This window comes from Dermochelys coriacea, chromosome 12 (genome assembly GCF_009764565.3).
Source record: "Dermochelys coriacea isolate rDerCor1 chromosome 12, rDerCor1.pri.v4, whole genome shotgun sequence".
Classification (NCBI taxonomy): Eukaryota; Metazoa; Chordata; order Testudines; family Dermochelyidae; genus Dermochelys; species Dermochelys coriacea.
In genome coordinates, this window is record NC_050079.1 from 30,644,528 (window position 1) to 30,667,150 (window position 22,623).

At 37.6% G+C, this 22,623-nt stretch overlaps 1 protein-coding gene across 2 annotated transcripts in view; it reads right to left on the minus strand.

Moving 5' to 3' along the window:
* ADAMTS18 (ADAM metallopeptidase with thrombospondin type 1 motif 18) overlaps positions 1–22,623 on the minus strand; it is a 100,168-nt gene that overhangs the window by 27,568 nt on the left and 49,977 nt on the right. For both annotated transcript variants that reach the window (XM_038368937.2, XM_043495029.1), the window contains 7 exons: positions 21,589–21,742; positions 20,408–20,503; positions 19,342–19,490; positions 12,782–12,954; positions 9,560–9,690; positions 9,304–9,427; positions 7,315–7,559 (listed from right to left, as the gene is read on the minus strand). In XM_038368937.2, coding sequence (XP_038224865.1) covers positions 7,315–7,559; positions 9,304–9,427; positions 9,560–9,690; positions 12,782–12,954; positions 19,342–19,490; positions 20,408–20,503; positions 21,589–21,742 — 1,072 coding nt within the window. The remainder of the gene's footprint in view (positions 1–7,314; positions 7,560–9,303; positions 9,428–9,559; positions 9,691–12,781; positions 12,955–19,341; positions 19,491–20,407; positions 20,504–21,588; positions 21,743–22,623) is intronic.

A 22,623-nucleotide genomic window follows, 5' to 3' on the forward strand; every position in this document is an offset into this window, starting at 1 on the left:
AAGTCTGCATATATAACCAAGTTGTTAGACCTACAAATTTGGAAAGACCTCCAGTTTCAGTCTACTTAATTGGATTCATTCCAGAGACTTTTCAGCCAACTGGCATTTGCTCCCAAATTTACAGCTGGCAAACAACCTTTTTAAACATTTCCAGGTCCTCTGTAGAACTGTTTAATGTCTACCTTTAACACACCAACCACCTGACTTCAGACACAACACTCAGCAGCTCAGACCACTGTGCACAGAGTTATAAAATTTACAGCTTCTTGAGTCTGAAAACCACAGGCTCTATGGCTGGAATCTGCCAAATCTATTCTGAAGAAAGAAAACTGCAGCTTTTGCTTAGGGCATAAAATGTTAAAACAATGGATAAATTGAATTCTCTTGAGTAAATAAACCTTTTCTTTTGCTGCTAATTTTGATTTCAAAGCTAAAACAATAAATTTTCTAAACAAGCTGTGCATCTGCTTCTCTGTTTAAGGCCCTTTTTTCATTGCTATCCCAGGTTTCCCATGTAATACCTAAATTTGTGAGTCAAACCTTTTAAATGCCTATCAACACATCCTTTTCATGACTGGCTTTTTTAGTTTTAAACTGGGTTTTCATGTAACAAGCATAAATTAAGCCACTGGTAATATATTTATTAATTTCACTGACTTAAGATAAAAGCCTGACAGCACATGATATACAAGACTACTTACAAATGGTGCTTGTAGCTAGTCGAGAAAATGAATGATTATTTCTGGGAAGGACAGGTAGACAAAAGTTGTCATTAGAAATAGATATATTTTAAAACAAGAACCACATAAAGCTATCATGATAGTTATTGCTACCTGCCCTTTATGGCAATAATCATTCATTTTGTCAACTCTTTAGAACCACCAACCATCACTAAATATTTTTTATATTTTCTCACACTGCATCTGTGTAATGTTCATAGATGGGCTTGAATCAAACTTCTGAATCTCACCCAAGTTTTGAGAAGTCTTAGATATGGATCCAGATTTTGTGATCACTTCCATCTCTGGCACTGATTGGCCATTTCTATAGGTGAGGTATCACCAATGATGGCAGACCAATAAGTCTGCAGGCTTCTGTGTGGGGGAGGTTAGTATCTTGTTGAACTGGTGGTGTTCTTGGAAAGATCATTGCAGTTTTCACCTATCATGAACCAATCTGACATTTAATGGACTGGCATTCCTAGTAGGTTACAAATCGACTACATTTCTTTGGCAGCTTAGTTACACAAAAAACTTTACTTCCTGTTAATTTTCAACATACTGAGCCAGATTCTTATTTCATTTACATCTCCATAACTCTTGAGTTATTCCACTGATTTCAACAGAATTTACTCTGTTTTCATTGGTGTAAATGAGACCAGAATCTCATGTATTGTATGCTGTGGGAGGCTGCAAAAAAAGCCTATTAGGAATACAGGAATGCCATACTACAGTGGTCCATCTAGTTTCCAGTCTCTGAGAGTGGCTAATACCAGATGCTTCAGAGGAAAGCACAAAAACCCTGGAGTGGACAACTACAGAAGAGGAAGGGTCTTTCTTCCACCTGTCATTTGGGGGTTGGCTTAAGCTGTGAAACTCAAGGGTTTATATCCTTTTAAAAACTTCTAGAAGGCATCATAATATCTTACAATTAGCTTATGAGAAATCAGGACTCTTCAGCCAATTCCCCTAAGGTCATTTAAAAATAAACAAGAGGTATCCTTGCAAAGTCCTGTATGATTTCATTCCTACTTGCAGCTGTTTCAGATTTATCCTCTTTTGTTATTGTGTCTCCTTCTTTTTACTGTTCACATGCTAAATGCACTATTTTAAAGGATACTGTCCAACTAATCTCTTTTCACTAAAGCAGGATCCTTTTATCCCTTCTGTAGGATCTACATCTGTATCTTATAAGCACATCTCTGTTCTCTTCAATTCACTTTCTCTTTAGGAGAAATCAATACAAATTTATCATCTGGTAGCTAATAACAAATGTAACATTTTATAACTGCAACCTAGCTGTCTCCTAGTGGCAGTTAGATAATCAGTAAAGTCGTTCCACCTGGCTTCCTTTCCCTTTTCCCCATTCAACAAAGAGGAAGTGATTTATTGATTTTAATTAGACATCTTTTTCTGCTTTGAAGCTACATTCACCTTCTCTTCCTGTGAATGTTCGCCTCTTTGTAAAACATCCCATCCATCTGTTAGTTATTGCTGTTGAGATAAACCCATCTTCTTTCACAGAGTTTTCATTTTTCCTTGATTCAATATTTCAGGTATGTTTGCTGAAGGCTTTAATGTTCCCAATTATTTTATGTCACATCATCCTGAGAAAGTCACTGTGCTTTCACATATGAATATAAAGCAGGTGATATGGTAGCACATTTCACTGATAAATAGGCAAATGTGTTATTACAATATCTTGAATTCCAATCAATTATCAATCCATGATCAAGCTACTTTATTCTCTCTCACATCTATGATAAATTTCCCACTAAATAGTGGCATTTAGTTTAAACCCTTACCCACAATTCTAGCCAATGGTGGGGATTGACTGAGTATTTTGAGCCACTGGAAGTCAGTGACCATTGCAAGCTCCTTTGGAAATCTACATAATTTTTGATGACTAAGTTCTCCTTGCTATTCTGCTTACTGATGCTAACCTAATATGGAGAACATATTTTCAATGCTTACTTCCCACCATTGTCAAGCCTGATTTGTAAGGCTAGGCAAATGGAGTGTTGAGCCCACAATAAGTTCTTTCTCGAGCTAAATCTCTTGCTAAATTCTTTGAAAAATGCTGACAACGTCTTTAAATTGAAACCAGGTGACCTTAAATTACCTATGTCTGAATCTCAGACAATTGTAATAGCGTCAAGCACTGAACTTCATTTAAAAAAATTCTAGTATGTCTCCATTTAAGATGACACAATTGCCTGACCAAAACCATATGGTGAAAGCCTAGTATTAATTCCTGATCCCAGATTATCATTTAACTATCATATTTCTACCACCACAAAGCTTTGTCTATTTTTTCATCCAGCCAAAATCTGGCCATTTGGGGAGCTAGTTTGTGAATTCACAGTGAATCTGAGCTTTTGTTGTTTCAGTTTTCATTGGCTTCTGTAAACCCACAGTCAGCAAACTATAAATATTACTAACTGTAAACTATAACTTCAGGACTTTGCACTGATTCCAAGAAGCAATGGCATACAGAGTAACTGCTGCACTTTATCACCTGAGATTCCACTCACTGCCCTATCTGGAAAAGCTCTGGCGGATTTTGAAATCTCATTGAGCTTTTACACTTTTAACAAAGCGTGTAATGAAACACCACTGCCCTCACGCATTTCATTCCTCATTCTCATCACAATTTTATTCTCTTCCACCAAAAAATAGTTGGCCATGGAAGTTCGTATTTTTCCCCCCGCAACCCAGCTAAATTATAGATTCACTCCTGTTTGCCTTCCTTGGTATAACTGGTTCCCGTAATTATATATATATTTGTAATATTCCAATGTAAATATGAAAAGTGCTGTATCATGCTTTTCTTGCCTTTCACCAATTTTTGAATAGTATTTTAATGAATACTGTAAAGTTTTAGATTAAATGAGGTGCTCAACTGAACTCTGACGGGGTGGAAAACCAAAATCCCCTAGGTGCATTTTTCATGAAATATTTAGTGGAATCTTAGGGCAAGATTGTCACTTTTTAACATATATAGGAAGGGAAGTAAGGAGGCATAAGGTCCCATTTGCTTCCTTGCACATCATAAGGAAAAGGGAGAGCAGCATCCACATATCTTCTATTCCTTAGAAGAAGATAGATTGGCTGGGAATGAGGAGGCAGGGGCAACGAGTGGATGGAACCTTTATCTGGCCCCACAGGGCTGCAGCCAGCACAGCCAAGCAGGCACTGGTTAAGGTAATGGGATAAAGGGCTGATCCCAGATACTTCCCGTATGGAGGAAGAGGGAGAACTATGGGCCAAATTGTGCAAATATGTGATGCCCCTTACTGAGGGAATGTGGTAATTCATTAATGTGGCCTTCAGTGATTTTTAATACTTTATCTCCTGAAAGTAAAGGGGAAATAAGGTATGTATGTGACAGAGAAACAATCCAGGGATCTTAAAAATTATCAGCAAACAAAAAATGTAAAATGAATTCATCTTGCTTAAATCACCTTCCCATCTCTTAAAACATGCTTCATGCTGTACAAACTGGATCTTGTAGAGACATTTTGGAGAGTGCTGGATAGCACAGATAAGTAAACTCAAGCAATGTGAATCTACCATGCAAATGATCATACTGGATGATGCAACCGGTGCACTCACAAAACCTTGCATTGGCAGATGTAGGAACCTCACTCCTTTATATGTGCATACATTTACTCAATTTACACATGCAAATGCCAGTAATGCATGCACTGTGGGTATTTACAAGGACACCTATTGTACCCTCCTATAGAAATCTTCTCCAGAAACTAGTAACTGAATTGCTCTTGGGTCTTGGAAGAATACTGACAATAATAAAGCATCATAGAGACAAGGTGGGGGAGGTAATACCGTTTATTCAACCAACTTCTGTTGGTGAGAGAGACCAGCTTTTGAGCTACACAGAACTCTTCTTCAGGTCTGGGAAAGGTCTGAGTACCTTTCCCAAATCTGAGGAAGAACTTTGTGTCTCTTGAAAGCTGGTCTCTCTCACCAACAGAAGTTGATCCGATAAAAGAAATTATCTTACCCACCTTGTCTCGCTAATATTCTGGGACCAATGTGGCTACAGCAACACTGTGTATAAAATATCATATATATTTTAAAAATTAGACCCAATTTTTTAGACAAAAAGTTGTCACTATACAGGGGTCTGATCCTACAAATGCTTATTTCATGGAAATAAAAACTACCTTGTGAGAAAAATGTTGGCAGGTTTGGGCCCCCAAGCTAGCTGTGCATGCTTCTCTGAAAAGGGGTATGTTCAAATACCCCTTGTGACATGCTGTCTACTTATCTTAAGTCTGTATCATTGAAGCAGGATCTGCTTCCTTGTTTGTACTGAAAATAGTAAATTGTCATGTTACGTTTTAGGCGTGCGCCTGGTTTCTAAGAATGGATTTGTGTTTGTTTATATTTTGGATTGGCTTTTTCATAGCTTAGAGTAATTGATGGAGACAAAATAGTGTACCTCTTTGAAAGCAACATGCTTTGCATTGCTTAAAAATAAAATCCATTGAATGTCACTTAAATTATAGATGGTAAATATATATATAAATATATATATTAACAACAGTCCATAGATTATATATTTTTTGGAATACATAGTCCTACATGCACTGTAACTTTTTTAGTCATTAAAATCCCTGGTTGCCAATGCTAGTAGTGTAGGTATTTCAATAAAAATACATGGGAAGTTTAAATAAGCTCTCATAGGAGCAATAGCCTGAAGTTAAATGTTAAACCTAAGCAAAGCTCTTCAGCATAATTTGATAGGATGAAAATAGACAAGTTATCTGGCATTAAAACCAGATTTTTAAAAAATATTTTTGCAGAGTATTTGCATAATCTGCAAAAAAACAAGTCACTTTCTATGTCAAGTTACTATTCATACTTCAGTTGCAGGATTATAATAATATAGCTCAAATTACACTGCATTATGATAAATTAGATTCCCCAGATTTCAATGTAATATTTCTTAGTATTTGTACGTATACTTGGAGCTTTGGTATAAAGCTATTTTGGACATGACTGCACAGACTGGGCTTCGCGTCTGAAACGTTTCACTCCTAAAGCTAAAAGGTTCATGTCAATAGACAAATATACAGAGAATGAAAGAAATTAGTAGCTTTTAAAAAGCACAAAATATCAAGATATACTGTAATACATGAAAATTCTTTTGGCTCCTTTCAGCAATCCCTACCAAAGCAAAGCATTCAAGCACGGGCTTAAATCCCATTGGTTTTGATGGGATTTAAGGACAAAATTAAGTACAGACTTAAATATTGCCCTGAATTAGAGCTTTAAAGACTAAGTAAGATTTAACTCAACTATTAATATTCCAGATAAAAACTATACTAAATAAATGTGAAGGTCTGGCTAATATTGAAAGAAGCCAAGAACGCAGAAATTTCACACTGTGGTGTAAAGAGACCTTATTGTGGCTTCGTTTTCCTGCACAAAGGAATGAAGGAGAGGTGAGATGTGAAGCTCTGCGCTTGTTAATCATCACTGCTAAGTTTCAGCAGGATACCACTTTTTTTCAAATTACAAGTATTTTGAATGTAATGGGGTGTAGGACCAAACACGGCTGCCTCAGAGAAAGATGTACAACACTGAACGTCATCTTCCACATGTGCACTGAAGGCAAAATAATGTATTTGGTAGTGATCTAATCTGAGCACTAGTGCACGGGGTGGGAAAGAGTTGAATTCCCTAAGCGAAGAGCTGCTTCCCCACTCTGACAGCGAAGGATGAGTCAAAACATGCCAAATGGACAAGCTAGAGGCTCCAGAGACTTGTCAGAGATTTCCAGGGAAAGAGGTAAAATAATGTAGCTAGGGCCTCTGTAATTATCATCAACTAGCAGTTGACTATCAAGTGTTCTGGGACACATTAAAGGAAAGTCTGGTAAAGCAACTTGGTAGGGAAAGGACTTTCCTTACCCAGAGCAAAAGTGCTGCAAATCTAAAACGAAACCAAACCAAAAATGATCTGAGCGCTAAGTTCACTTTCTGCTGTACTGATCTCTGACTCAGAACACATGGCAGACAGACCAGGCAGTAGTGCCTTGATTGTGAAAAATCTTTTTTCCCCCCCTCTCTTCCACTTGGTGTTAGTTACAAAATTGCACGAATGGAAATTGCCTAGGCATCCACGAGTAGTGTTTAGACAATCAATGACCTAATCCTCATGCACAAAAGCCTGTATGTGCATATAGCTTCAGAGGAAATATTTGAAAATGTGGCTCTTACGCTTTACCATGCTGTTTAATATTTAGTTTGCACGTCACTGTATTGTATAACATTTATTGAATGAAGCTATAATCTCCATTACAATTGTGTGGCAACTGAGAAATAATGTGGTGTAGTTTGTTTTACACATTTTCCTTTTCATTAGCCTTGTGACAGTTTACTAAATCCCAGACCTCAATAAACTGGTGAAAGGCCTTTCAGTCTAGCATGACTGTACAATTAAGTCTGAATAGTACCATGACTCAGTGCTATTCTTTAATCTGTGTGAGAGCTACAGCACTGAGCTAACGCTGTCGTTGCTATTCTGTAATAGACACCAATGATAGAATAAACAGAAGAAAGCTTACTTCAAAGACGAGTGTCTCATTAGTTGGCCCTGCTGCATATAGACTCTCTGGATGATTAAAAGAGCGTTGATAATCAAAAATTGTCCCACCAAAGGAGAACTTTCCTGGCCAGTCAATTGTCCAGTCCCCTGTTAGATAATACTTCTTATTCAGGTTGCGCACTGCAAGATAGCTGGTGGAGATGTGCAGTTCCTGGATTTCAATACTACGTGCTCCTGCTGGAATGGTGACCACTGGATAATAATCTACAATGAAAGAATTAAGCAATATTTTTCCCAATTGTAATAAAATAAAGTTCCCTATTTTGGAGTAAACCAGGGACTATATAGACAGCGGTCCTGACCATCAAATTGTTGCTTTAGATTTATGATAGTGTAACAACATTGATTTTAAAGTTGTATACCAGTTTATAATTAGAGCGATTTAGTGGGTGAATCAGTCCCTGGAATTCTATTATTTTTTTCTTCTTGACTGAAGACAAGAAAATCTAATTATTTTTTAATACATATCAGGAACAATCAATCTGTTTCAGTTGTTTTACCACATTTTCTCTGTAATGGCTATAATATAACAGGACCAATACACTTTTGGGGTGAAATGCAACAAAATGCAGTGTGTGTGCGCAAGGTCCTATACAGAACTAGATCTTCCAGTTATTGGGAATCTGCCTTATATACAGGCCATTTCCATTGGAATGAATTTGTGTTTTACCTATGCATACAGTAAGGATTTATGCTGGCCCTCACCCAAAATTTCACCCATTCTGCAACCTGGTCACACACTACAAATCACTTGGACTATAAACTCCCAGTGGTTTATTGCTTCTGTAATTGCACAGACCACTTGATTTCCCAATTTAACATTGTAATGCTATATCTCTACATCTGGTCCCATTAAGATAGAATCTGACCACCTCACAATTTTAACGTATTTAGCCTCAGAACATGCCTGGGAGCTAGGGAAGTGCTATTATCCCCATTTCACACATGGCAAAACTAAAGGAGACTAAGTGACTTGTCCAAAGTCACGTACGAAGTCTGTGGGGGAGCAAAGAATTCAACCTGGGTTTCCCAACCCCTCCACTAGGATCTTAACCACTTGTCCATCCTTCCTCTCTCAACTGAAGATGACTTTCCTGAGTCCCAGACTTGCACGCTAAATATTGGCCCATCCACAGAACCCAGTTGAAAGGTTCCAATCAAGGTACATCACAAAATATACATAAATTGTTTCTGGTTCCTAATAAAACAAGAAGCACCTGCATGTTTGTGATTAGTCTGTGAGCAACTTTTTATATCTTCCACAATCTCATTCAAGACAAAATAGTTCAGATATTTTTCACTCACCCGCGACCTTGAACCCTCCACCCTTTAAACCAGTGGTGGGCAACCTACGGCCCGGGGGCCACACATGGCCCTTCAGTGTAATCCAGTGACGGGCCACAAGATAGTTTGTTAACATTGACTGTCCGCAGGCACGGCCGCCCGCAACTCCCAGTGACCGCAGGTCCCCGTTCCCTACCAATGGGAGCTGCGGGAAGCGGCGCGGCTGCAGGGACATGCTGGCTGTTGCTTCCCGCAGCTTCCATTGGCCAGGAACAGTGAACCATGGCCACTGGGAGCTGTGGGTGGCCATGCCTGAGGACAGTCAATGTAAACACTGTCTCGTGGCCCGCCAGCGAATTACCCTGACAGGCCGCAGGTTGTCCACCACTGCTTTAAACCCTTTTTTGTCATTAAAGAAAAACAAACAGATGAGTGTGGAAAGTGGCTTAAGTAACAATAAAATAATTGCAATTTAACTAAGGAAGACTTATGGTTTTCTTGTAGCCTAGGAACAGCGGAGATATGAACTCTCCTCACTCTCCCCGTGAGTTTCAGTTTACATCTGGACCTTGAGCCACTGCCCTAATGAGCAAAGAGCCATATATACTACATGGAGATCCAGCAGAGCAATGAGCTGATGATCATGTGGAACAGCTTTCCTTACCATTAGGTTTGTGTTGGATCAAGTACTGGCCTTTAAAGAACTTGCACGTTGAATTATCTCCTTTACAAACTCCACAGGCATCCAAAGCAGCTTTTGAACCAAGTCCACGGTCACACCCTACTTGCTGAAAGCAAAAGGCAGAAGTGAAGGATTCCGACAGAAGGGAATTTCAAGTAACAGCTGCATTTTCTATTATGGAGTAAATTGTTCACTTAAAAATGACATTATTACTGAAAGAAACTTCAGTTTATCTTACTTCACAAATTCCATCAATGCAAACATCATGTTTGTTCTGGGAGCATAAGGTTCCATCTTTCACTTTGCTGGACATTGCAAAGAAAAAGTCAAAGTCTTCAGCTGTGCAGTACAATTTACATCTATCTTCCTCTGAAAACATGAAGAGACAAGTAGATTAGGAAAGGGATAGATAGTCATTAGGAAAGGGATAGAAAATAAGACATTAAATATCATAATGCCACTATATAAATCCATGGTACATCCTCACTTTGAATACTACATGCAGTTCTGGTCACCCCGTCTCAAAAAAGATTATATTAGAATTGGAAAAGGTGCCGAGAAGAGGAACAAAAATATTAAGAGTATGGAACAGCTTCTCCATATATGGAGAGATTAAAAAGACTAGGACTATTCAGCTTGGAAAAGAGGTGACTAAGGGGGGATATGACAGAATCATGACTGGTGTGGAGAAAGAGAATAAGGAAGTGTTATGTACTCCATCACATAACACAAGAACCAGGGGTCACCCAATGAAATTAATAGGCAGAAGGTTTAAAACAAACAAAAGAAAGTAGTTCTTCACACAATGCACAGTCAACCTGTGGAACTCATTGCAAACTTATAACAGGGTTCAAAAAAGAATTAGATAAGTTCCTGGAGGATAGGGCCATGGAGGGCTATTAGCCAAGATGGTCAGAGATGCAATCCCATGCTCTGGGTATGCCTAGCCGCTGACTGCCAAAAGCTGGGAGTGGATGACCAGGGATGGATCACTCAATGATTGCTTCTTCTGTACATTCCCTCTGAAGCGCCTGGCATTGGCCGCTGTCGGAAGACAGAATCCTGGGCTAGATGGACTTTTGGCCTGACCCAGTGTGGCTGTTCTTATGTTCTTAGATATAAAATGAGGTACAAAGTACTACTGTGATAGAGGTGGAGCTGCTCTGTAATAATCTAAGAATACTGCTATTTACTAATTTTATCAACTCTGCATGTGACGTGGTCAGTCAGGAAAAGTTATCATATAACTATGGTGGGTTATTAGAATTTCCTGTGTGACTGTATTGATCTAACTCATATTAGGGTTAATGGAATGTTTATTATACAGCTATAATGCTTGAATTCCAGGAGAACAGTCACCACTAAGAAGTCAATGGATGATGAGGATACCCCAGCAAACCTTTGGAAAACAATGGGTAAAGCTATCATCTTCAAGGCTCTGACAGAGATAAATCATGCATGCAAGTTGTGCATCAACATTGTGAAATGGGCTACAAATGCAATAAAAAATAAAGTATTCAAAAGTTTAATAAATGGGGGGAGGGGCACCAATACTCCTCGCTTGGGGTGCCATTTGATCTTGGGTCATCCCTATGCACAGTTAGCTGCCAATCAAGTCCTTCTTATACACAGATCATGCATTATGCCTACAAGGGAACTGATTGGTTAAATATTGGAAAATTCAATAATTGTATTATAATGATTGCTTTTCACAGACTGGACAATATTATTGAGTCACTTGCTATCAATATTAAGCACTATGGTCAAGATTTCAAAAACCAGGAAACTAAAGTTAGACAGCTAAATCTATATTTAGGCTTCTAACTAAGGGTATGTCTACACTGCAAAAAAATACCTGCATCAGTGAGTCTCAGATCCCTGTCTCCAGACTCAGGCTCACAGAGCTCATGCTACGGTGTTAAAAATAGAGTGTTAGATATCCCTGCTTGGGCTCTGAAACCCAGAGGGGTGTGGTGGAGGTGTGTCTCAGAGCTCAAGCTCCAGCCCGAGCAGGAACACCTGCACTGCTATTTTTAGTGCTGTAATGTGACCCCGAATCTGTAGACCCAGGCTCTGAGACTTACTGAGGTGAGTGGTTTTTTGCAGTGCAGATATACCCCACGTATTCTAATTTTCAGTACCCAGAAGTAAAAGTAAAAGCTGTTCAGCTGTTTTGAAAATCAGCCCACATACTTAAGTCTAGATACAGACTTCAGGGGAGATTTTGAAAAGCACAAATAGGTCTTTAGGTGTGTAAGTCCTCTTTACTTTCAACAGTACTTATGCTCCTAAATCCCTCTGGTGCTTTTAAAATTTTTCCCGTTAATGCCTAAAAGTAGGCTTCTATTTTTGAAAATCTTGTCCATCTGTTTAAAATAAATGCATCACAATGATCGTAAATATTAAACAAGATACATCATATGAAGGATTTAATGCAATAGACATTGCCACCTAGTTCTGAAACCCACTCCAGCTAGATCACTCCTCTTTAGTTTTACACGTTCCTCCCAGCCACAATGGTTATATCAGAATGCAGGCTTCTAAACAATAATCAAACTACTTATAACATGTCTGTATAGATAAAGATGGCTTAAATCATTGTATTCCCAGCTAATGATGACTATCCTCTAAAGAATATTTAAACAGACCACAAATAAAAGCATATTTAAAAATATATATGTATATAAAAGTATGCCCTCTCAAGGTATTTGAAGGCAACTTCTGTGAATTGTAGACAAAGCAGCCACAATATGATCTATACCCACCACTTTCATTTAAGAAATAGCAATCACAAATATTCACTGTGCTTTGAAACTACGGGGAAGTATTTGTAGCTATTAACTATCCAATAAAATCCTAATAATGATACTGGATGTTTACAAAATTGAGGCGCACGCAGGAAAAATAAACTTAAACTTGAGCAACAGAGAAGGAATATTTACCGAGTCATGAGTTTTATAAAGCCCCAGCATTCTCATGAGAATATAACAGTAGGAAACTCAAAAGGGTTGATTTACTGTTACATTTAGAAATCTGAGAACATTCCAAATGAATTAAGATTCTGGCATGTTATTGTAGGAGTTGGTGGTTCCCATATAGAGAAATTCGTGGGAAAAGGTGGTTTGATGTTTGGGTTTGCTTTTGTTTTTTATTTTTGTTTTGTTTTAACAACAAAAAAAGCAATATAAAACAAAAGTGCGGGAGAGCATGATCAGAGAACAGAGGATAGAGATCTAAATTCACAATCAAAGCCAACTTCTCTGCAGGCTCTTACACATGACGTTACACCAAAGACCAAATTCAACCCTGCTAGAAAGCATGTGCAGCTCCACAGAAGTCTCCCTGGATTTCCACACACTCACAGAGGCGCTGCATTTGGCCCAGAGTATATCAATGAATTATAACAAGATAGCCTGCTTCATGCAAATTATTTTGTCAGTCAGAACCATGGCCAAATTACCTTCAACTTTAGTATAGGGCTTCCAACTGTAGTACCACCCACGGAAAGGCTTGCTGTTATATTCCGCACACTGCTGGGCACGGAAATCCAGACTACTGGGTGGACATGGCTGAATATTGCAAAGCTGATAAATACGACTGGAGCCCTGACAGAACTTGCCACCATACTGTGGCCTGCAAAGAAAGAAAAAAATATTTTGCAAAACCAAAAGTGGATATGATTGACACCTGTTAAATACATTCAATGACAGTTCATTAAGAAGCATCATTCTATTGACTTCTATTGAGGTAAATATCATGACTTATTGACCCAAAAGGTCACTATTTCTCTCAAGAATCAATGAATTTCAATCATCACCAAAACCAAGTAAAGTAGTCAACAAACACTATCTGCTTGGATCAATATAATATCAATTTAACCATGTGCCCATCTAGAAGTGAATAATGTTTTCACTGAATTAAAATCTTGCCAGTCAGGATATATTTATTTGCATGTATGATCTGATTGGTCAACACAATTACAGCTCTCAGAATTATTGACCTGTGGAAGTAAATAGTATCAATGTACTGACTTGCTATATGCCAGTTTTCAGTCTACCGTGATCCAGGAATTCTTATGTATGCAATAATAATTATTTACCATAATAGTGCTTAATAAAGGAAAAAATTAACAGATAACGTAAAACTAATCAAACATACATTGAGTGAACAACTGCATTCTGATATTGTTAAAACTATGATATGTAGAAATGTGCCTTTAAATAGTTACCCAGCAGCTCAACTCTTACAGGAGAACAAGGGATTGTGCACAGTTGTTCTGATGTAGGAAAGCATTTATGCACATGTTTAACTTACACACATGTTTAAGGCACAGTGACTTCAATGGACTTTAATTGTGTACTTGAATACCCTTCTCAATAGTGATGCTTTCCTAAATTTGGACTAGTACGAACATAAACGATATCATTAGTTTGCTATTATTCATATATTAATTATATAATTAGATTTTTAACTGCTAGTTGGGTGTATATAAATATAAACAAATTAAAAATGTAAGCCTTGCTTTTTTTTCAGAATGCCGACGAGAGCTGAGCAGTTGATTACTGTATTTATTCACCTGTCTATTCCATGCAGATCTACATAGAAATCTACTGATGTTATGGTTTCAAAGTACAATTTTGCAGAGTTCCAATATACCACTGTGCCCAAAACTATGTGATTTTATTGTTGTTGCTAGTATTATTTATTTGTATTTTCATAGAACCTAGGAGCCCCAGGCATGGACCAGAACCCCATTGTGCTAGGTGCTGTACAAACACAGAAAAAAAACAGTCCCTACCCTAAAGAGCTTACAGTCTAAATATAATACAAGAGAACACAGATGGATATAGACAGATGGACAGGAGAATACAAGGAAACAATCTGACTGGATTGGTCAGTATGTTAGGCTATGTTCTCAGCAAACTAGCAGCCTAACCATTGTCAAGTATTTTGTATTATTCCACTTAGCTTTGCTTCTAGTGAAAAAGATGTAAGTAGAACTTTTGTTCCAATTCTGCACCTGCATACATTTGTCTAATGATGGTTTAAAATGTTAGGGAAAATATACACTTGGAATGTATGCTATGATCTTTTAGTGAATGGCTTGGCTATGTTACACATACATCAAGGGAAACACTTTCAGAATAATGTACCTGGTGCAGTATTTGCACAGTTCCTAATTAGGATAATGGGAGTATTTTGTTTAAATCCCTACACACTGTATAAATGTACCCCATGTCCAGTATATCTTGTAACTTTTGTTAACACACTTTCCTGTTGAATCCATTGTGGAGTGATGCTGAGGGGACAACTAGGTAAAATATGGATAAGAGATTCCAGGTGCATTTTGCAATTATATTTTTATACTATTTGCTTATTCCTATATTCTAATCCTCATACATTTGTAAAACAAGCTGGAGTCTGTTTTCATGTCTTGAATCAGCATTACTTCTTTGAAGGCAATACAATAGCTGGCTTTTTCAGAAGTCTTTAGTGAATACTGGACAACAGAACAGTATCTCAAAGGAAGTGGTGGAAATCCATCTGTTAGCCCATTTAAAACTGGGCAAAGCACTAGGGAAATGTGCTGTAGGGAACAATCTTCACTGACCTCACCCAGGGCTGGACTAGAATTGTTACTAGCCATCTTAACACTGGGCCTATAGTGAACTAGGGCATGCTTCCCATCCTGATTGGCAGCCGTTCAGTTCAGCCAAAACTATTCTTCAGTTCAGAGAGAATATATGTTGACATAGTTTTGCCTGAGTAAAGTAGGAAAAGTTGTTGGGCCCATACTAATTGCTGTTCAGACGCCTTTTCTTTACAGCATGTATGATTTCTTTTAGTTCCTCTGGTCTATGGAGCAAGACTCTCTATATGTAAGTGGGGGAAAGGAAGCAAGTCCCTGCCCAAGTACAAGCCACCAAACAAGCAAAATAACAGAATCATTTAGGGTTAGATTGTGGCTTTTAGCCCCAGCCCTGCATTTGAGGATGGTAAAAAGTTCCACCAACCTAGAGGAGCACTGAGAGAAGCATCCTAGGTTTCCATTTGTGCTACAGAACTTTAAATGGTGCAGTATACTCCACTCTCTGCCAAACTGCTAGTCAGTGAGTAAGTGGGAGGCAGGATATGGGTAGGGTTCTGCTCTCTCCTCACCTGTCTCTGCCCCTTATCAACAAGTCACTCCCAGAGGGGAAAAACTATTTAGAAGACCCCCTCACCTCTAGGAAGCCCTTACATGGGCTGTCCAAGAGGACTGAAGTGCTAAGTAAGGGCTAACCACAATCTAACCCTGTGCTGGTACTATGTGAAAGGGGTAATCTTTACAAAAAGAAGGCTGGCTGTGTTGTCCTATGGATGTTCGGGATGGGGAGAGGCTAAGCACAGAGATTTACATGTAAATCTCAATGTACTAATCAAATCATATTATTGGTGTTGTTTTTATTTATTTAGCAGAACCAAATAGTTTGCTACACACCTCACAATACAAATAGGAGTTCACAGTCTCTGTCCCAAAGTGCTTACAATTGAAAGCCCTGATCCACACTCACACATTCATAACTTTACACATAGGAGTAAAGTTACTCACGTGTCTAGGTGTTTTCTGGATTCAGACAATGGAAGAATGAAGGGGTACCAAAACACGCAAGGAGTTTTGAAGTTGGGGCTGCAGAGAATAGACTCCAAAGACTAATTTATAAACCATCTCAAAGAGTCCAAGCACAAAGACTCCAATAAATGTACTAATAAATAAAACAATTAATAAAAAACCTAAACCTATTAAAATACTATTATTGTGGCTTAAATGAATTTGCCCATCTGCAATACCCATAGCAAAGCTAATGCCTCTACTCCAAAACTATTGTAAGCAGCCCTAGTGGTGTGTATATATATATCATATGCACATTCCATCATTATAGTTGTAACTAAATGATTGATTATGAAGTCACATCTTCTTCAAAAAACAAAAACAAATAGACATGTAGTCAATACCTTGTTGGAGCAGATGTGACAACAATTAAAAGATCTGGGATGACTACTCACTTGAAGCGGAAAGATGGAATACAAACAATACACTGCAATGTTCTGTACACTGCTCTTTACAGAGATGCTGTTCAATGCAGTACAATTAATAATGGTAACTAGAGCATGAATTGCTGGCTCCAAAGTACTTCAAATTTTGGAATAGTTTACATCTAGATGTGCACACTTCAGCATTGGCCTAAATGCTATTAATAGTATTACAATGATAAAGTATCATTTTTTCCTATATGAAGTCAATGGTCTACAGAATTCTTTCATGGTCCTTATAAAATTTGATTAGTTACTGTTTCAAACTGCATTATTACTTTAAATTTTCAGTGCTTGTGATCATTCTTAAAATAATTGAATACAAAAGAATAAAAAGTTGTTTTAGTTAATAAATAATTCTTATTTTAGTCTTTTTATTACGCACATGCCTAAAACTGTATTATCATATTTTTAGCAACTAGTGCACAATTATGAAGCAGGTAGGAAAGGACGCAATCCCACCAATATGATTTAGGTATTAACTTAAATCTCTATTTAGGCTCTATACCAGGTGAACTATTCAATTATGTAATCTATTTCTTGGGAAACTATCTTAATTGTAAAATGTTGTGATGTATGAAAAACAGGTCCCTGAAATTATGCTGTGGCAATTTATACAAGCGTAATGAGTTTAGCAAATCTGCATAGCTCTCAGTATACTATAGCTGACCTTAGTAGGTGTTTGGTACTGTTAATTCATGCTTACCTCAGACAGTCATTCAGACTATGTTTCAACAGACTCTAGAGCAGGACTACAGTGATTGTCTTACAAGCGTCAACAAAAAGGAAATTGAATTGGTTGGGTATTATTTACAGGAAGAGACTCATACTCAGAGACGTGCGTGCACACACAGGACGAGATTTTCAAAACCAGGAATCTAAATTTATTTCATATTTAAGCTCCAAATAAGTGATCTGATCTTTAAACTCACTGAACATCCAATAGTTCCTACTGAAGTCATTGGAGACTCAATACTTTTGAAAATCAGGCGATGTATTTAGAAGCCCTATTTTGAGGGCTGAAATGAATCTTCAGTGGGGTATACTTATGATGCTGAAGACTGAATTTCACCAACAGAGTTAAGGCTAAATTAGCTGAATGCCTTGGTGTCATCCAAAACCTCTGAAAAATCAAAGTGGGAGAAACAAATTTAGTTTACCACACACAGTTTGGATTTGGGAAACAGAAATGGATTTCAGGAATTTTGAAGATTTAAGTCAGAATCATTAGGATTTCATGCATGTGCACATGCACAGAATACAGTGACTGTGTCGTCATTGTTTTTAACTGTGTTTCCACAATGTAACTAGCTAAAGACTCTTTCCAATGCAGTCACCTTTATTTTAAAATCACTATTGGTCAGGGATTTGAAATACATCTATATGTATATTTGTTCATCCTGGAACAGGATGTTCTGTAGACAGTGTTTTTTTATAGTGTTGGGGTTTCATAAGTCTAATTCTGATAGAGATTTACAGTTAGTTCTCTTGGCTCTAAGTGAATTATCACTAACCTAATGTAATTAGAGTAGGCAGAGACAAGATCAAGTACTGGCACTGAACATAACGTGTTCATACCAGAGTCCATAACACACACTTCTTAATTATGGTTTAAATACAATATACTGCAGTCACACATGGTTCCTATTGGAATGGTCTACTTATAACACTGACTGAAATGTAAGTCAAAGTACTCAAGCTAGTTGAAACATTTCAATTAGTAGAGGTCCCCCTTCTATATTCTGTGCTGTGCTGAGATAGCCATACAAGAACTTAAGAAAAGAGCACTAAGTAGATAGATAGATGGTATATACACAGATCCCATGGAAACTTCAGCATAAAACTAAAATCTATCTACCTGCATTAAAATTGTGACACAAATGGACCAATGTAAAAAAAAATCAAATGTGTATGTGACTCTCCATTGAGAACCCATTTATGCACGTCTAGAGACTGATGTGAATTCATATATACCATGAATCCTGTGTCTATCCAATAACAGGGAGACACAACAGAAAAAGTTAAGCAAGTGCCCTGCCATAGATTTTTAAGGATTAGTTCCATTAATTGAAGGGCAACAGAGACTGTTATAACTAAGCCACATGTTCCCATAATATAAAATGTGAAGTGTGAATATTGTTACTTTCATATTATATAGTAGGTGTATATGCTACTTTACAGTTTCATATAAAATCTGTCATTCTTTGTCTTTTTATTGGCCATGGTTTAAATAATCATTTTATTGACTACGATGGAGAGTATGTGTGTCTATGCCTGCCTAGAGATGTGTCCAGAATAAACAAGTGAACCTTTTTTTCCTGCAAGCTAAACTGAATTGAATACTTGGAAAAGATATTGGATTGATAGCCCTTCATCACTCATCTGAACTGGTAATTCTAAGCCATGAGAGAGTTTTTGCAATCTATAGGCCAATGTAATCTTTGCCTTTTGGACAGAAATGCCAATTAAGGTACACATAGTGAAAGCTGGGAAGGCAGTGTGGGAGCATGTACACTATATATATATATATTACAGTAAAATGTATATATTAAAATAGACATTAGAGCTACTTTAAAACTACAGCTGGTCAAAAATGGTTATTGTTTTTTGCCAAAATTTTGTCCCTTTTTTATTCTAAACATTTTGATATGTTTCAACCAGTTCTATTTAAAACTCAGTCAGGCCTGATCAAAAACCTATTGATGTCAATGGGTGTCTATTCACTTATGTCATGATATCTAATATCAGAATATCCTCCATCTTTCACAGTTCTCCATCATACTGATTTGTAACTGACTACTCACAGTGTACTGTGGAGCTCTCCGAGAGTTTCAGAAGGAGTTACCCCCATGTGAATTTGCAACAAAATCTACTCTTTCCCCTTTTTTGTTATAATATCAGAAATAATTATTATAAAAATAATACCTTTCCACAGCAATGTCTTACTTTGGGTTATTGCAGTGTCTCTCTTGATAGGTGACTCCACCTCCACAGGTCCGAGTACACTTGGACCACTCAGACCACGCAGCCCATTGGCCATTAACAGGCTTGGGTCCATGATCACCATATCTGACACATTGACCTCTTCGACACCACTGTCAAAAGAATGTCAACAAATGTCCCATCACCTATCTAGTAAGCTGCTAAGAAGAAAAGACCCAGGTGCCAATCCTGCCATCACTTAAATATTCATTTAACTCTATATAAATTAGAAGTCCCATTGAATTCAAGTGTTAGCAGGACTGGGGCCCTGAGTAGTACCACGATAAACAAGATGACATGTACAAAGAAAAACTCAAGCACTTGTCTACTTGAAATGACTGAAGACCAAATTTTCAAAAGTGGTCTCTAATTTGGGGTGCTTCAATTTTGGATGGCCAACTCCAGACACCCTATGTCTGGTTTTCAGAAGTGATGAGTACCAAAAACTCCAGCTGATGTTAACAGCTGCTATTGGTGCATAGCACCTCTAAATCAGCCCCAGACATTCAGAGTTGGGCATATAAAAATTAGATGCCATTTTCCCCTCTAGCTATTAATTTACTGTTATTGCAATAAGAGAAAGGGGGGAATGAAGAAAGATACTCAAATATAGCAAGGAAACAAATCAGGCTCTTGGAAATTACAATATCTAATACAAATTACAAGTTACAGTAAAATAAAATATCAGTAATTATTGAATCACATGCACCAATAGCAACGATTATTATCTCTCATACTTGCAATTACAGTATCATGGTAAAGAAATGAACATATCATCAGAGTCCTTCCAATAGGCTGATCAATAAAGATAATACATCTATAGATTATGGGCCAAATTCATTGCCAGCATAAGCAGCTACAGTAAAATATATGCTGCTTCTGCCATGCCTGAATTTGCAGCCTTGATCTAACTCCTATTAAAAGCATTGGATGTTTTTCAGCATCTTAAATGAAAGTTGCAGTAGGCCCTTGGTCCACTGAATTCTAATACAGGTTAGAATACTGTAGCTCTACTAATTAAGTAACTTACCATACTTATGCCACAAGCTGTCCCTTCCGCAGCTGGCATGAACTTTGTCTCACATCTATGACCTGCTTTATGACACCAGAGTGATTTGCATATATCCTAGAAAAAAATCAGAGAATTCCCCCATTGTATGCTGATGTCTAGAAGTTTTCATGAGTGACACTTCATCAAAGCATTCCTCTGCTATCACAAAAGCCCTATGAATTAGACCCATGTCTGAACAAAGAACTAGTTCTACATTTTATAGCATAATGACACATGCTTGTCTACTGACTTCATATTTCTAGAACATTTTCAAGTTTGGTTCTCAGATTATTTTCTTGTCTTTTCAAGGTGAGACTATAAAAGAACCAAATAGCTATTAAAACTCCAAGGGCAGAACATGAACAACTCTACAGGCCTTCTAAAAATGTGGAGGGAATCAATTTTCTTGAAACACACATGAAATGTTTGGAAACACTGTGTAGAAAAAAATTGTTGTCATCTGGTAAAATGCTGGTTAACATAAAATAATCTCAAATGTTGCAGCATAGCCATAATAATAATAAATAAATAATAATGACAACACATCTTCAGAATGATCATATTGTGATTTTAACAGAACACTTTCTTAAAGAAATTGAAGGGGCTGGAACAGCCACCTACGTAAATAATGGATTAATATGACTACATCCTACATCAAAAAACTATGGATGGAAAGCTACATTTTTATTACTTCGAAATAATCTTCTCATGAGGAGCTTGATTGTGCCAGGTCTTTTTGCAAATGCATAAGGACTGAAGGAGCATATAAAATCTTCCTTTCCTTGCACCCTCTGTACAAGTGACACAATTGCAGCACTTAGTTTCCCCCGAGTTGTAGCCACACCACCCTGGTCCCTGAAGAAAAGAGCATGCTGTAGCATCCTAATGAATGGTGAAGCTTGTGCATTCAGCCTGCACTTCTTGTAGATCCTGGAAAGATTTTGCATCTCAGAGGCACAGTCCCTTCTGAAGCTCCCTCTGGGGTTGTGCAACTCCCTAACAGGCTAGAACCTTCAGAGCATATGACAAGCATGCCAAGCAATTTCAGGTTTAAAAATAATCCAGACCTTGTTGCTCATTGTACTACTTGCACTCATTTATAGAACATTACAGTTTTCTAATGTCAGTTCTAACTTTGTCAAAAAAATATTAACAGATACCTTCACAAAACTGAGGTTGCATAGTTTTGCTTTCATTCCAAATTGCCATTTGCACTGGGTATCAGCATCATAGATCTGCCCTGGCAGTTTATCAGGGTATTTATATTGTCCTGTTTGTTTAGGTTCATCAATCAGGCAAGCAGCTTGAGCTGTACTACAATGAGAATGTGTATTTATTAATCATGATGTTGATCTTTTTATCAAAAAGACTTTTATTTGCTACAGAACAGCAAAAACACATGCTATTGCATACAGTACCTTTCACTAGCTTTGTAGGCATGCACTGAATGAGAATATTTGCTGCAGGAGCCAAGACATGTTGACTTCTTGTTGTAGCCTGACCTGCAAAGTTTTAGGAAGCAGGAATTTCCAGGCTCTAGGATTATGGTAATTTTAGATATAAATGGTGTCAATTTCCTATTCTCCCTTCCTTATGTGAGTGTAACCAAGAGCAAGAAGATCGCCCTATACTACGCTTTCCAGAAGTGGAACACAGGATCTGATGCAGAACCTACATGTGCAGTGTCTCATTTCTGTGTATTCTTCATGTGAAAGGCCATACAAAAAGGCCACAGTGTTTTAATTGAGAGACCAATCAGCATTGTTTTGGGTTTTTTTTGTTGGTTGGCCACATGTTAACACCAAAATTACATATTATTATCCATCATTCTTCCTCCTTAGTGCTTGTGGTTCCGTGAGTATTGAAGTTCAATCTACCTACAGCCATCCAACTATGCGTCTGTTGGACCATACTATGTGTTGGACCACACACAATGCTTCAATACCCCAACGCGGATTAATAATTTTCCTATAGCAATATTACTTATTGTGGCAGAGAAAATCACCCCAAACTCTGTCATCTTTCCTTCCCCTGATCTGGTAAACCAGTTTGGTATCTAACTGTCCACTTCTATATTCAATGGCAATATATGCATATTATGCTATTGTGGGGTTCACGTAATAAAAGCAAGAACTTATGTTGCAGAGATTGCAATTCTGGTGATCATAAATGCTAGAACTAAAGGCTGCTCCTTT